At 46.4% G+C, this 14689-nt stretch overlaps 1 protein-coding gene across 1 annotated transcript in view; it reads left to right on the forward strand.

The window, feature by feature from the left end:
- Positions 1-6820, forward strand: part of card11 (caspase recruitment domain family, member 11) — a 36021-nt gene extending 29201 nt beyond the window's left edge. Inside the window, exons 19-24 of the mRNA XM_066689493.1 lie at positions 612-707; positions 966-1083; positions 1692-1877; positions 2146-2270; positions 2514-2629; positions 4615-6820. Coding sequence (XP_066545590.1) covers positions 612-707; positions 966-1083; positions 1692-1877; positions 2146-2270; positions 2514-2629; positions 4615-4819 — 846 coding nt within the window. The 3' untranslated portion in view covers positions 4820-6820. The remainder of the gene's footprint in view (positions 1-611; positions 708-965; positions 1084-1691; positions 1878-2145; positions 2271-2513; positions 2630-4614) is intronic.
- The last annotated feature ends 7869 nt before the right edge of the window (positions 6821-14689 follow it).

The raw sequence follows: 14689 nt of genomic DNA on the forward strand, positions 1-14689 counted from the left end.
GTAAGCCGCACTGGCGCCGCGCTGGGTAGAGCAGTGTCCCGCTGCAGTCTGATACCTTGACGTCAGTGACTTTATTTACAGACCCATTCGACACGTGAAGATTAATATTTAATTTTGTCAAGCATTGACCTGGAAACCCATCACTCACCAGCAGTCCTGGACCGGTTGGATGCCTTGGCCGTGAAGGAGATGGATGTTGAGTCATTTCTGTTCGGAGGAGACTGTGGTCATTGTCTATAAAATGTTCTCATTGTTTTTAAAGGGTGGATAGAGTTTTAAACAGAAAAGGGAATAACTGTCTGAAAGATCAGACCCTGCTCTGTGGCATCGTTAGTGTTGGTCTGAATGCTGCTTTTGTGCTTTGGCATATTTCACAGGATTTCAATCCGCGGTCAGATCACATATCAGTAGAAATGAAAAGCCGAACACATTGCTTACATGCCTGGAACGGCCGGTGTGGTTTTCAGGAATGCGATGGGGTGGCTCTGGCTAATTCCTCTCCCTGGAGGCGCCAATAATTAATCTTTTTAAAGAACTAAATGTTCTCATTCACCCTTGTGACAAATAACAGGAACAGAGACACTTAATTGTTGGCGTTGTTTTCTCTCCAGACTACGTTACAACCTGAGGAGTCTCCCCCTGCCCCGGACCCCAAGTCCAGCCCCCGTCTCTCCAGGGCGGGCTTTTTCATTGGGCAGATCTTACAGGTGAGTACTGCGCATTCCTGCACGGGGGCAGAGCGGCCCTGTCCCTCACTGTGACCTCACTTCCTTGCCTGTTGCACCTAGGCAGGCTTTTAAAGAGCTTGAGAGAGGGTGGGTCTGTGTTCAAATGGCGTTGAAGGCTGAAGGAGGAATAGTCTCTCAACATCCTGTCTTGCTCTCTTGCCCCTTTTCTCGCACATTACTATTCATTGAACATGTGGAGTAAGTTCACTGTGAGTAACCTGCCTCAATTCCCCCAAGTTTGTCAGCAGGACTGAGAACAAGTACAAGAGGATGAACAGCTCAGAGAGGGTGCGGATCGTCAGCGGAGGGACCTGCACGATCCCGAGGCCCAGCTTCGAAACCGTGAAGCTGGATGGTGAGCCGCCGTTTTCTCTTGATCTGCCCTGCGCACCCCGACTCTGAGCTCTCCAGACGGGGCAGTCGCTGCTCCAGTCACCCTGACCCGAATCCATCAGCACGACCGCTTTACCTCAGCGTCCTTTTGCAAGTTTAAATGGTTTAATAAGTTGGGGGCTGAAATTCAGAGATTTAATTTTCAAACCCCTCTAAAATCCCACGTCACTTAATTATAATCGAATGCAAAGACGCTGCAGACAGTGATACAGTAACCTCTTGTCAAATACAATTTCTGTATTCTGCATTGAATTCTGTTTAATAACTGGAGGTCCTGAATTCATGTCGGGCCATCCTGTGTCACCAGTACATTTTGTACAAGAAAGCACAAGTGAGAATCTCTGTTGAGCACAACGGCTCCACACAATCCCTAAACATTACTCAGCCGAGGAACGCAGTGTTTTCAATGTAGAGCGTTTTTCTGCAGAACATTGAGTCAGAGAAGGTTATCTCCCCATTGGCTGCAATTGCTTTTCACTTGCTTTTCAAGATTAAACCGCTTTTGTTAGTTTTTTTATTTTCTGCTGCAGCACAAGTGTGTTATTTTTCTATAACCCCCCTCTGTAACAGCGGCAGACTCGGACTCTGAGAACGACCTGAACAAGAGCCTGAACCTGATCCCCTACAGCCTGGTCACCAAACACCACTGCCAGCGCAAGAGGCCCGTCCTCTTCGCCCCCAACGCGCTCGCCAAGACCATCGTGCAGAAGTTCCTCAACCTGGGCGGGGCCATGGAGTTCAACATCTGCAAACCAGGTGAGGGCCGGCAGGGCGGGGGGCCCGGTGACCGCACACTCACACACGCACCTGGGGGTCTGGCATACTGCCCACCCCCTTGGAGAAAGTAGGTCAGGACCATCAGGGCTTTTGCTGTTGTGATTCGATCTGGAGGTTCGAGGTTTTGGAATCGTGTGGGGGGCAGAGAGGCAGAGGCGAGGGAGGACAGTGGGACTGTGTGTAGGGAGCAGGTATTTTGAATGCAGTCGTTCCTGTGATGACATTCTGTCTTCTCTCGCTCCTGTAGACATCCTGACCAAGGAAGAGTTCCTGCAGAAGCAGAAGATCGAGCCGATCATATATTCCAAGGAGAAGCACGCCAACACCTATGAGTGCATCACCACGGAAAACATCGAGGCTGTCGCTGCCAAGGTACAGCCAGACGCGCCGGGATCTAAGTGGGCAGGGTCTAAATATAGCAGCCATTGTCATTCTGAGGGTTCATTAACAATATTCTCTGTCTAAAAGGAGAAGTGTGTCTCAGCCGCAGGTTTGTGATGTTTGTGGTTAAAATTAGCCCTGCTGATCCGTGAGATCAGTGGCTTCTGTCTGTGCAGCGCTGAGAGCTGCCTGCTCCGGTGAGATCGCTGTGCTGAAGCCTTTCTTGTTCCCCAGAACAAACACTGCCTCCTGGAAGCTGGGCTCAGCTGCACAAAGGACCTGATCAGAAGAGAGATCTATCCCATCGTCATCTTCATCAAAGTGTGTGAAAAGAACATTAAGAAGTTCAGGTACGGCTGAGATACGCAAATATGGGAGCAGAAAGGAAATGCAAATCTATAAAAACATTTTCACTCCAGCTTGGTTGGCTTTTGTTTTTTTCTTCTCAAGAAGTGGAACCGTTTTTCAATATCTACTTCTGCTGCATACTTGCTTTGATTTATTTTTTTACATGTAACATAAGCAATGATATTTTCAATGACTAAGAGAATAAGAGAATAGTGCTTCTGAAGAGTTTGTGCTCCTGAATAACTGAGAGATATTTTCCTGCCTCTTCCAATCTAGCTGAGTGGGTGAGGACTAAGTCTTCTCTTTTCTTTCTTTTATTCATGTTTTTTTTTAGGTTTCGCACAGTTTGTCAAGCATAACTTTGTATAGTCTTTTCATGGTTAAATATATTTCTGACCAGTTTGGGCTCCTCCTAGAAACATGAGTCAAATTACCCCTTGATCACGAACAGAATCTGAAAGGAGCTCGTGAAATAATTGCAGAAATGTTGAATAAAACTCCTGATATTAAAGGTCAAAGCTTTGGAAAGTAGTTGAGATGGAAAAGTCTGTAGAAGATATTTTGTAGGCATCAATAAGACTCGTCCCACACTGTCTGCTAGAAACTACGCAGAAAAACAGGGCTTCTGTGGGGTTTGATTTTGAAGAACACACACTCTCACATGCACACACATACTGCACCCCCCACACAGACACTCACATTCACGCACACACACTCACACAGACACATTCATGCACACACACACGCACACACACTCACACAGACACTCACATTCACACACACACACACACACACACACTCACACAGACACTCACATTCACGCACACACACACACTCACACAGACACTCACATTCACGCACACACACACACGCACACACACTCACACAGACACTCACATTCACGCACACAAACACACACACTCATACAGACACTCACATTCACACACTCATATTCACGCACACACACACACTCACACAGACACTCACATTCACGCACACACACACACTCACACACACACACACACACACACTCATACAGACACTCACATTCACGCACACACACACACTCACACAGACACTCACATTCACGCACACACACACACTCACACACACACACACACACTCATACAGACACTCACATTCACGCACACACACACACACACTCACACACACTCATACAGACACTCACATTCACACACACGCACACGCACACACACTCATACAGACACTCACATTCACGCACACACACACACACTCACACAAACACATTCATGCACACACACACACACGCACACACACTCACACAGACACTCACATTCACGCACACACACACTCATGCACACACACACACTCACACAGACACTCACATTCACGCACACACACACACACACACACGCACACTCATGCACACACACTCACACAGACACTCACATTCACGCACACACACACACACACTCACACAGACACTCACATTCACGCACACACACGCACGCACACACACACATTCATGCACACACACGCACACATACACACACTCATGCACACACACACACACACAGACTCCCTCTCAGACACTCACATTCACGCACACACACACACACGCACACTCATGCACACACACTCACACAGACACTCACATTCACGCACACACACACACACACACACACTCACACAGACACTCACATTCACGCACACACACGCACGCACACACACACACACACAGACTCCCTCTCAGACACTCACACAGACACTCACATTCACGCACACACACACACGCACACACACACATTCATGCACACACACACACACTCATGCACGCACACACACACACAGACACTCACATTCACGCACACACACGCACGCACACACACAGACTCCCTCTCAGACACAGGAAAACCCAGCTAGGTGGTGTTGCTGAGCATTGACGGTTTAAACCAGGACAAAGGAGCTTTAAAATCTACATCGTGTTGTTCCCCTCTCTTCTCAGGAGGCTGCCGTTTAAGCTGGACTCCGAAGACGAGTTCCTGAAGATGTGCCGGGCGAAGGAGAAGGAGCTGGAGGCGCTGCCCTGCCTCTACGCCTCGGTGGAGGCCGACTGCTGGAGTGGAGTGGAGGACCTGCTCAAAGTCATCAAGGACAAAATCCTGGAGGAGCAGAAGAAGACGGTGTGGATCGAACAGGACCTCCTGTAGCCGCGGCGGCCGTGCAGGCGAGAGGACGTCAGGGGTGCGGCTGAACTGGGGAAAGGCAGCAGGGGGTTTCAACAGGGAAGGGTGGGGGGGTTGTTACCTGTTGCTTCTGCTGGGCCTGGCTTTCTGACTGAGGGGGAAGTTGGTGAACTCTGCACTGAGATGCACAGGAAGTGAGTGTGCCACAGCTGAGCGCAGCCAGAGCGCCTGAGCGCAGCCAGAGCGCCGGAGCTCCGCTGACTTCCACACAACCAAGGACCAGGTCTGAGCTGTGTGCCAAGGGGAGAGCTCTCCACCGCCCAACACCGCAATCAGCCGAGGATGCCGGGCGGCGAGGGGAGTGGATGCTGCTGAGAGGAGAGGGACGTTCACTGAAAATCTGAGACATATTTGTACCAAAATATTTTGCAATTAAACTTCACCCCGTACCTAAGAGAGGCGTGTCTTCTGCGTGTCCATATCCATACTGAAGTCATCAACCCTCTGTAACGTCTTGTGTGTGAGACAGTGACACACTGCCGGCCTGGCCTAGATAGGTGATCTGATGAGGAGGTGGGGGGTGCCTGCAACTCATGGTTCCCGAGTAGAGGCACCGATCACTGACACCAAGGCTAGTGCGCACATTGGACTGTAATATGATGGTTTGGGTTTAAGCTTGTAAGAGATGCTGGGGTGCAGCTTATTTCAAGAGAGATGCTTTCTCCCTCCAGGCCTGTGTGTCCTCACAGCCTGCAGTGTTAACCATTTCAAACCCCTTATGGTATGCACCCATGTAAACAGATAGGGTTAATTGTGTTCACCTCCGATCTTAGACCTGCACAGAAAGGTTCGTTGCCAACTTGGCAAAACCACTGGTCTGGGGGGTCCATGGCAACACGTGACCTGATCACACTCTGATCTCACGGTATAGATGTGTTCAGATGTGAACCAAACAGAGACCCCCAGGAGATGATGCAGGGAGGAGACGTGGGGCAGAGGACTGCTGGAGACACACCGGGCTGTTTTACTAATATAATCAAATATTAGTTTCACATTAAATCTGTCCCAAACACATGATTATTGCATAGTTGTGACTTGTTGCCAGGTTTTCCCTCAGAAAGTAATCCTGTAGAGACGATGGCATGAGCTTCCGTTCCCTCGTTAGATGGATTATCTGGAAATTATAAGAGCAAAACATCTGTCCTGCCAGCTGCTGGGGTCCACAGGCGAGATGCGGGAGACACAGCGTTCCTCTTTTTTAAACCCTCCGTGTGATGTCATTGTGTTGAACTAGGACTTTCACTCCAGTATTGCGCCTTCCTTAGATGATCTTGTGTCATTCATATTACTGATCTTTTTACTTTCCTGTGCAGTCGGGGCCAAACTTTCACTAAGAAACGAAGGGATTAATCAACGCACAGGACCACGACTGTCACTAATACCAAGTACGGCTGTGATGTATAACTTCCATCTGAAAAACTACCCCCTATGAGAACCACTAAATACTAAAGGCACACTGGGACCAGTTATTCATCTCTTGGGTACAGGTGGCACATAGAGTAAAATCAATGAGTGTAACTGGGCTAAGCCTGTGCTCGGAGTTACAGGTAAGGTATGTTACTTTTAACTGTTTAAACAGCAACTTCTTGTCTTTTTGTTGGTTTCCATCCTCTTTCCCAATCGTGATTGTGTAGATTCCATTTGTCCAGTGGACAGCTGGGCTCTTCTGTGGTCAAATGAACAGCATCCATCTGAGCAACACAGAACCCTGCAAATGCAAACCGGCAGCGGTGCTTCGTTGGTGTAACTTTTGGTTTAATGTGTATTACAATTTCTTCTGTGTTCAGGATCGTCAATCCACACAGATGATCACATCCCCCCATTTCTCACACCACATTCCTCCCGATCCTCCGTCTCTAACGGCTGCCATCAGCCGTTCATTTTAAGTGTGTAATTGTATTATTTCCTTCCTTCGTTTCAGTGTATTATACTACTGTTTCCTATTAAACTCTTTTCCTTTCTGTAGACCTGGTTGCATTGCATTCTTCCCTGAAACGATTACATCGTAACCTGTGTAGAATACTAAGATTATTTCTCATGAATATTCATGTATTCTAATTTTAGAATATTTGTTAGAATGTTATTGATTTGATTACATTTTCCCACCTAACATATAATTATTTTACAGATCTGAATAACACAGAAAAACACACGCCAACCAACCTGCAGGTTCTTGCATTTCAAGCCATATATGGTGTGCTTCGGTATGAATTTTGTCAAGTACGAATTTGCAAAGATGTTATCAGTCTGACGCTCCACTGACTACAATCTAACTCGGTATCTGCTGAACTGGCGGGGTGTTTTTTCTTTTTCCAAGGTAAAGAATCAGCATCAAGATCTGGGGGTCATGCTGCCTGCCTAGGGAAAAAGTCTCAATTTAAAGGCCATTAAGCAATAGGTTTCAGACTGACTCAGAATTGAATTATACTTATTTATTAGAGCAAAACATCAGCCAGTGTCTAATCTGCAGAGTTTCTTTTACTATCATGCACCATGACAGAGAGTTTGCCCAAGGCCCTTCACACACCTCTGTAAATAGAGGCCATTAATCCTACTAAATTACACACAAATGGCAAAAGATGTCATCGGGGTGTTTAGTGACAAGTTTGTTTTCACTGTGTGCCTAAGCCACTGCGACCCGCTCATCAATGCGTGTCATTCACACAGAGAAACCGAAATACGGACTGAGGAAGCACATGCAAATGTGCAACCGTGTAGCATGTCATCACTTGCAAGAAATGCTGTCCTGTCTGTGTGGCAGCGTGTCAATGTCTCTCTGACACACTGCGCCCAGGGAGGGAGGGCGAGGCGAGGGAGGAACAGCAGCCTCCGAGGTGACTGACGTCTCGGGTAGACGTGAGACTGTGAAAGCGTACCTTCTTATCTCTGACCCAAACCGCCAGCATTGCTGCATTCTCCACTTTTTTTTATTTTGGTTTGATTTCATATGAATGAATGGTAACCAGGAAGTGCTTGGAGAACATAAAACTTTCCACCCACAGCCGACCCACTCTTCACTTTGCACATCCTCCCACGCACTCTCTCTCTCTCTCTCTCTCTCTCTCTGTCTGCTGTCAGTACTGTGTCATCTGAGCTAGCTGGATTACTGTCATTGTGCAAAAAAACAAAACAAATTAAAACCTGGATCAAATGTGTCATCAGCAAAACAGTGGAAAAATCAGTTAATCACAAACGGATACCTGTGAATGTGTCGCAGAAGAGTGGTATTCAGAGTCTGGTTAACCCTTCATCTCTGCTGTCAACAACAACACTGACAGTAAATTAAGTTTCCACTGAAATGTTTTTAATTGACACTTTAACTTGACAGTATCCAACAGCCGACAGGATGAGGTCAGAAAGCAAAGTAATCATGTGCAGCGAAAGCCGTGCTCCACAATTAAAATAATTACAACCAAAACAAAACAAGACGAATCAAGAAAACTGAGATGCATTAAAATTAGACGATGAGATTGGAAGGGTGTGTGACTTTCAGCGGCTTCGTTAAGTTACATCGCAGGCCAGGAACTTCTCAGCTACTTCAGTGTTGGAAACCTTGACTTTACTGCCAACCTGCAGGAGCGATTAAAGTCATGCTAACCTTCCAACAGTCAGAGTAAAAGGGACAGTTGAGTCTTTTCTAGGCCACAGCACATCTCTGATCTCCAGTAGGGCTTGATATTCTTTATAGCTAAAAGTCCTGCCCTGCGGTTCGCTGTTACAGTTCATTTAGCACGCTGCTTTATGCTGATATTTAAGATCTTGCACACTGACTTTTTCAATTCCAAGTGTATACGCTCATTAAAACTTGAAAAGTCCGGCAAAGTCATAGTTTTAATGACTTCCTACTGGCTCTTTATAGCGATTGCCACGAGACCGGCACAGAAACCACGAGAAAGAGCTCGTCAAAACCCGGGGTCAACAAGGAAGGGAACGAGAGCAACGTCAGCTGCCAGAGATGGTACGGGGGGTGTGTCCAATAGGAGGAGAAGCATGGGGCCGGGTGGGATCACAGCTCTGTAACTGTGCGGGAATAAAGCCACGTTTAATCCACAGAAACACCTGAAGCGAGTGTGTGAGTGTGAAGACCTTCTCAGACAGTTTTCAAAGCCTGTGGAGTTCTGATCAAATTATGGAAGCACTGAGGATACTTTCTTCATTACATATTCATGAGGCTCGCTTTGCCCTGGCAAGCTGCGGGATTAAAGCAGCGGAGGAGGCCTTCGGCGTTCAGGTTTAACAAAATAAATAAGTTCGGCTCAGACAGGAGGGTAGGTCAGTCTCGCACACACACACACAAACACACACACACACACACACACAGAAAAGCCATGGATTCCAGCAAGACACAACATTACAAATTGACTGAATTATACACTGCAGAGGCAACCTAAGAATAATAATATAAGAAAACATTGATATTCTGGCTGTAAGAGCAGTAGACTGGGCCATTTCCTGACCATGAGAAATCAATCAGTGGTACAGCAGTGGGTCAGTGTTCAGAGACACAGAGGGATGGATAATGCTGGGGTACAGACAGACATTTTGCCCCAAGGACTCCAGGGATTTCTTTTTTGACTACTCATCTGTGCATCTTAAGTAATCTACAGTAGAAGTGCAGTAGAACTGTGCATCGGAAGTAATAATGACAACAGCAGAGAAACCCGCTCTTCTCCCGGTGTCTGTGTGTGACTCGTGACGACGGGTCGGTGCCAGACGGCAGCAACAGGCTGGTGCGTTTCACTCGCTCTAAGACCAGGCGGGAGATTGTGAATCGCGGCCCAGTGTCCCAGCCGCCCCAAACCGAGCAGATGGGCTCGCCGCACTCTGTCTGTTAATCCTGGGGAATCACAAGAACAGCTGAACCACACCGGCGCTCTTCCTCAGAAGCTGCATCTCTGAATGACGTCCAGCCCTTTGAAACACCGAATCCGAGGGATGAGCTCCAGTTAGGCGCTTGGCCTTTCGCTCGGTTCTGCTTGGCTGTGACGTGTACGGCACGGGGATGGTGCTGATGATATTCCGTGTGACAGATCCTCCCAAAGGTCTGGGCAATATTATATGTGCTACAATAAGGCAGCCGTTCATAGTTAAAACTGTTAACAAAGTTCTACTTTCTCCTATAAGAGACGATGTGCAGAATGTAATGATGGGTTTTTGATTCATTTTTGATTTTGAGGACCGATATATGATTCCCCCCCAACTCATTTTAGGGTGACTGGACATTCGGGAAGTTCACAAAGGAAGTTTAAGCTTTTGAGACTTTTGAGAGAGATATTTAAATTTAGTATTTTTGTATTTTCTCCTTCACAACGATTCAGAGGTGTTAACTGTGAAGAGGATACAACACTCATCCAGCCCAACCTGCTGTTACACCTCCCTCCCCCCCAGACACGTCTCGAAGCATCTTTTCTCAGTTGTTAATGTTTTAACCAAGACGTGCACCCCAGACACACAGCTGTGAGAGCAATTTGTCATGTTTTTTCAAACTTGAAAATGAAAAAAGAGAAAGAAAACTATTGAAATATTTTAGTCAATTAAAAAGACTTTGTTTCACAGGCCTTGATTTGGACTAGACCACTTCAAATAATGCCGTGTATCACTGATCTGGGTCTGAGAAACCAACCCTTGGTCAATCAGTCCATCTTTATTTAATATAGCGCCCTTCACAATCAAATCGCCGCAGATTGCTTTACAGAAGCGATGTATACATGAGCTACAACAGATGTGAACTGTTGGAAACACAAAGGAAGAGAAAAACAAGGACAGGAGCAAATAAATATATTTCAAATATACTTTTTCTTTTTGTCAGTTTTCATTGATTTGAAGTGCAGTCATAACTGTAGTGGAGCTGCAGTCGGTTTCTCTACACCATTAGGTGAATGCAGCTTGCTAATAAGGAGAGACAGTTAATCAATGGCAAATAAATGCTTGCTTAATCGGAGTTCAAAATTGAAGTTTGCCACCAGGGCGCCTGGCAGCTAAAAGGGGCCGCGGCCGGGGAGTGCGCTGAGCTGTGAGCTCGGGAGGTGTCGGAGTCACGTCCTGCTCGGGAACTTTGGGGTCAGCCGTGGTTTGTGATCGAACCTTTATTTACACAGAAACTTTCAAACAGGCGAGAGCAAAGCCTTCTGGGAACAACGCCTCACTAGTGGACTGTAAAAAGGTCAGAATATGTCCCGATCTGGAGTAAACCTGAGAGTGCTGTCTCCACAAGACAGGCACGCAACGCACACAGATGGAATCACACATCTGAGAGGAGATGTCAGGAGTTGATCTTGATAACGTCTTACAACTCCTGTGCTGCATCAATGTACAAAATACACACACAAGTTACAGCAACAGCAGTTCAGGACAGAAACAACAATATTGTGTGAGTGTGTGTCAGTGCAGAAGACAAACACGATCACGTGGCCTGACCAACAACCCGCTTCACCTCCAGAAACGTCACTGGAGTACAGTGTTGTGGTTCTGGCTAGGCTTCTGGGTACAGCATTGGACATACAGAATAGTTCTCATTCACTTCGCAAAAAACAGTTTCATCTACCAGTATTTCTAAACTAACATGTCTTAACTTAGGTCAGTCAAATTAGAGTTTAATTTATTTGTCTTGATTCCTGTTCACAACAGATGGCTGTAAAACTGTGTGTCAAAGAGTGACACACATTAAAATGCAATTGTTCTAAGGTTTTAAAATTCTGCACTGGCAACGTTTAGTATGCATGTCACCGATCAAAAACAATACCTGTCAATACCTGCTGTGTTTCCTAATTGCTCTTTTCTCCATTGTCCCCGGAGAGACCCTGTTCAACTAGTGGGGCCAGTCAGACCTCCTCTCTGTGTCACTCCCAGATCCCTGTCGGCTGTGAATTGGGAAGAAATACAGGAAGAAATTCACAGCGTCTGCCTGGGATCCTCTGCGGGCCTGTAGCTCGTGTCAGGTCAGGTCAGGTGATGGTAAACTAGCTCAGCTCTGCAGGTTTTGTGTGTCAACATGAGGACAGTGCGGCCCAGACATTAGACGTTAGGTGATTCGGTTCCAGGGTGAAAAGGACAAACCTGTCTTCTCAATACATCACAAGGAACAGTGTCCATGCCCTCCTTGGCACATGGCATGTTTTTTCTACTATTTGTGGGTGTTTGGGCATCAAACCAATCTGGAAGCCTCTGCATAACAACACTAGCTTGCCTTTACAAACGTGGGCACAACACAACACCTTGCCGCATGTACCTCTCACACAGGCCCAGCGCTCCTGTGCAGTGCATGCAGATGCCTGGGGTCTCCTACCTGGCTCCGGCGTGCTCTAATTGACCGTAAGGCTGGAACATCACGCTATTTATATGATAATGAGTGTGGAGAGGCTGGAAGATTGTGCTCAGATGGCAAAAAGGGTCAGCGCAGCAGAACGCCTGACAATGTTGTTTTGTTTTTTAAATCTTTTTCAAAATCTGTTTTTAAAGCAAAACTCATTGCCATATTTTACTATGCTACACCACACTTACCCTATTACCCTTGTACATTTGTACCTGTTTTCACAAGCAGACTAAAATAAAACTCCTAGTGAGGCGACACATTCAGCCTGAAAAAAAGGTGTCATAGGCGACCAACTAACATCTTACTGGAGCAAAAACTGCCACCTTGGCTCTGAAACGTGTCATAGGTGCCAAAACAATGAATAAGCAACCAAAAAAGCCACCAAAAACATGTCATAGTGGAGCAATAAGTGTCGTATAGGAAACAAAAAACAGTGTGTGGGGACAGACAGAACACTTCAGAAGATTCTGCATTAACGCTTTTTATGCCTCATTGTTATGCACATACAGAAGCGATTATTCACTGCCTATCCTGACACACTGTACTGTAAACTCTCAGTCACATCACTGGACACAAACCCAAAGCCATCAGTCCTCAGAGGATTATTTGTCCGTGTCTCTCCGGCTCTGATGAGATCACGTCCTGCTTGTCTAATGGTTGAACCCCAGTTACTCCTGATGCTGTCAGAGTCTCTGCTGTTGTAAAGCCATCATGTCATGAACTGATCTTCATTAGAGTCGGTCCCAGCAGCGTATTGTGCTGTGTTATCTGTTACCTGTGTGAGATTATTCTGCGCCTCTGTGACTCGCAGAGCTGCCTCAACTGCAAATATGTACATTCAAGTGGTTCGTGTCTGACCGCAGAGCTGCGATTTAAAAGCACAGAAAACGCAACCTCGACATGTAGTCTCTGGGCGCCCCCTGATGGCCAAATCGAGCCCTTCCTCACTCTGGATTGTTTTTTGTTAATTCGTTAGCAGCAGCCTTTACAGTTTTCACAAGAAAATTTCCAGAACATTACAGTGCAGTCAGATTGTATCCAAACAAGATATAATAAGCATAAATAAAAAACCAAAAAAGCACATGTACATAAGTATTCACAGCCTTTGCTCAATACTTTGTTGAAGCACCTTTGGCACCAATTACAGCTTCAAGTCTTTTTGAGAATGATGCTACAAGCTTGGCACACCTATTTTTGGGCAGTTTCTCCCCTTCTTCTTTGCAGGACCTCTCAAGCTCCATCAGGTTGGATGGGGAGCGTCGGTGCACAGCCATTTTCAAATCTCTCCAGAGATGTTCAAATTGGGTTCAAGTCTGGGCTCTGGCTGGGCCACTCAAGGACATTCACAGAGTTGTCCTGTAGCCACTCCTTTGTTATCTTGGCCGTGTGCTTAGGGTCGTTGTCCTGTTGGAAGATGAACCTTCACCCCAGTCTGAGGTCCAGAGCGCTCTGGAGCAGGTTTTCATCAAGGATGTCTCTGTACATTGCTGCATTCATCTTTCCCTCAATCCTGACTAGTCTCCCAGTTCCTGACGCTGAAAAACATCTCCACAGCATGATGCTGCCACCACCATGCTTCACTGTAGGGATGGTATTGGCCAGGTGATGAGCAGTGCCTGGTTTCCTCCAGACACGAGTTCAATCTTTGTTTAATCAGAAAAGAGAATTTTGTTTCTCATGGTCGGAGAGTCCTTCAGGTGCCTTTTGGCAAACTCCAGGCAGGCTGTCATGTGCTTTTTACTGAGGAGTGACTTCCGTCTGTCAACTCTATCATACAGGCCTGATTGGTGGAGTGCTGCAGAGATGGTTGTTTTTCTGGAAGGTTCTCCTCTCTCCACAGAGACATGCTGGAGCTCGGTCAGAGTGACCATCGGGTTCTTGGTCATCTCCCTGACTAAGGCCCTTCTCCCCCAATCGTTCAGTTTGGCCGGGCGGCCAGCTCTAGGAAGAGTCCTGGTGGTTCCAAACTTCTTCCATTTACGGATGATGGAGGCCACTGTGCTCATTGGGACCTTCAATGCTGCAGACATTTTTCTGTACCCTTCCCCAGATCTGTGCCTCGATACAATCCTGTCTCGGAGCTCTACAGACAATTCCTTGGACTTCATGGCTTGGTTTGTGCTCTGACATGCACTGTTAACGGTGGGACCTTATATAGACAGGTGTGTGCCTTTCCAAATCATGTCCAATCAACTGAATTTACCACAGGTGGACTCCAATCAAATTGTAGAAACATCTCAAGGATGATCAGTGGAAACAGGATGCACCTGAGCTCAACTTTGAGTGTCATGGCAAAGGCTGTGAATACTTATGTACGTGTGCTTTTTTGTTTTCTATTTTTAATAAATTTGCAAAGATTTCAAACAAACTTCTTTCACGTTGTCATTTTGGGGTATTGTTTGTAGAAGTTTGAAGAAAATAATGAATTTAATCCATTTTGGAATAAGGCTGTAACATAACAAAATGTGGAAAAAGTGGAGCGCTGTGAATACTTTCAGGATGCACTGTACAACGAAGCTAAT

This window comes from Amia ocellicauda, chromosome 17, assembly GCF_036373705.1.
Source record: "Amia ocellicauda isolate fAmiCal2 chromosome 17, fAmiCal2.hap1, whole genome shotgun sequence".
Lineage (NCBI taxonomy): Eukaryota > Metazoa > Chordata > Actinopteri > Amiiformes > Amiidae > Amia > Amia ocellicauda.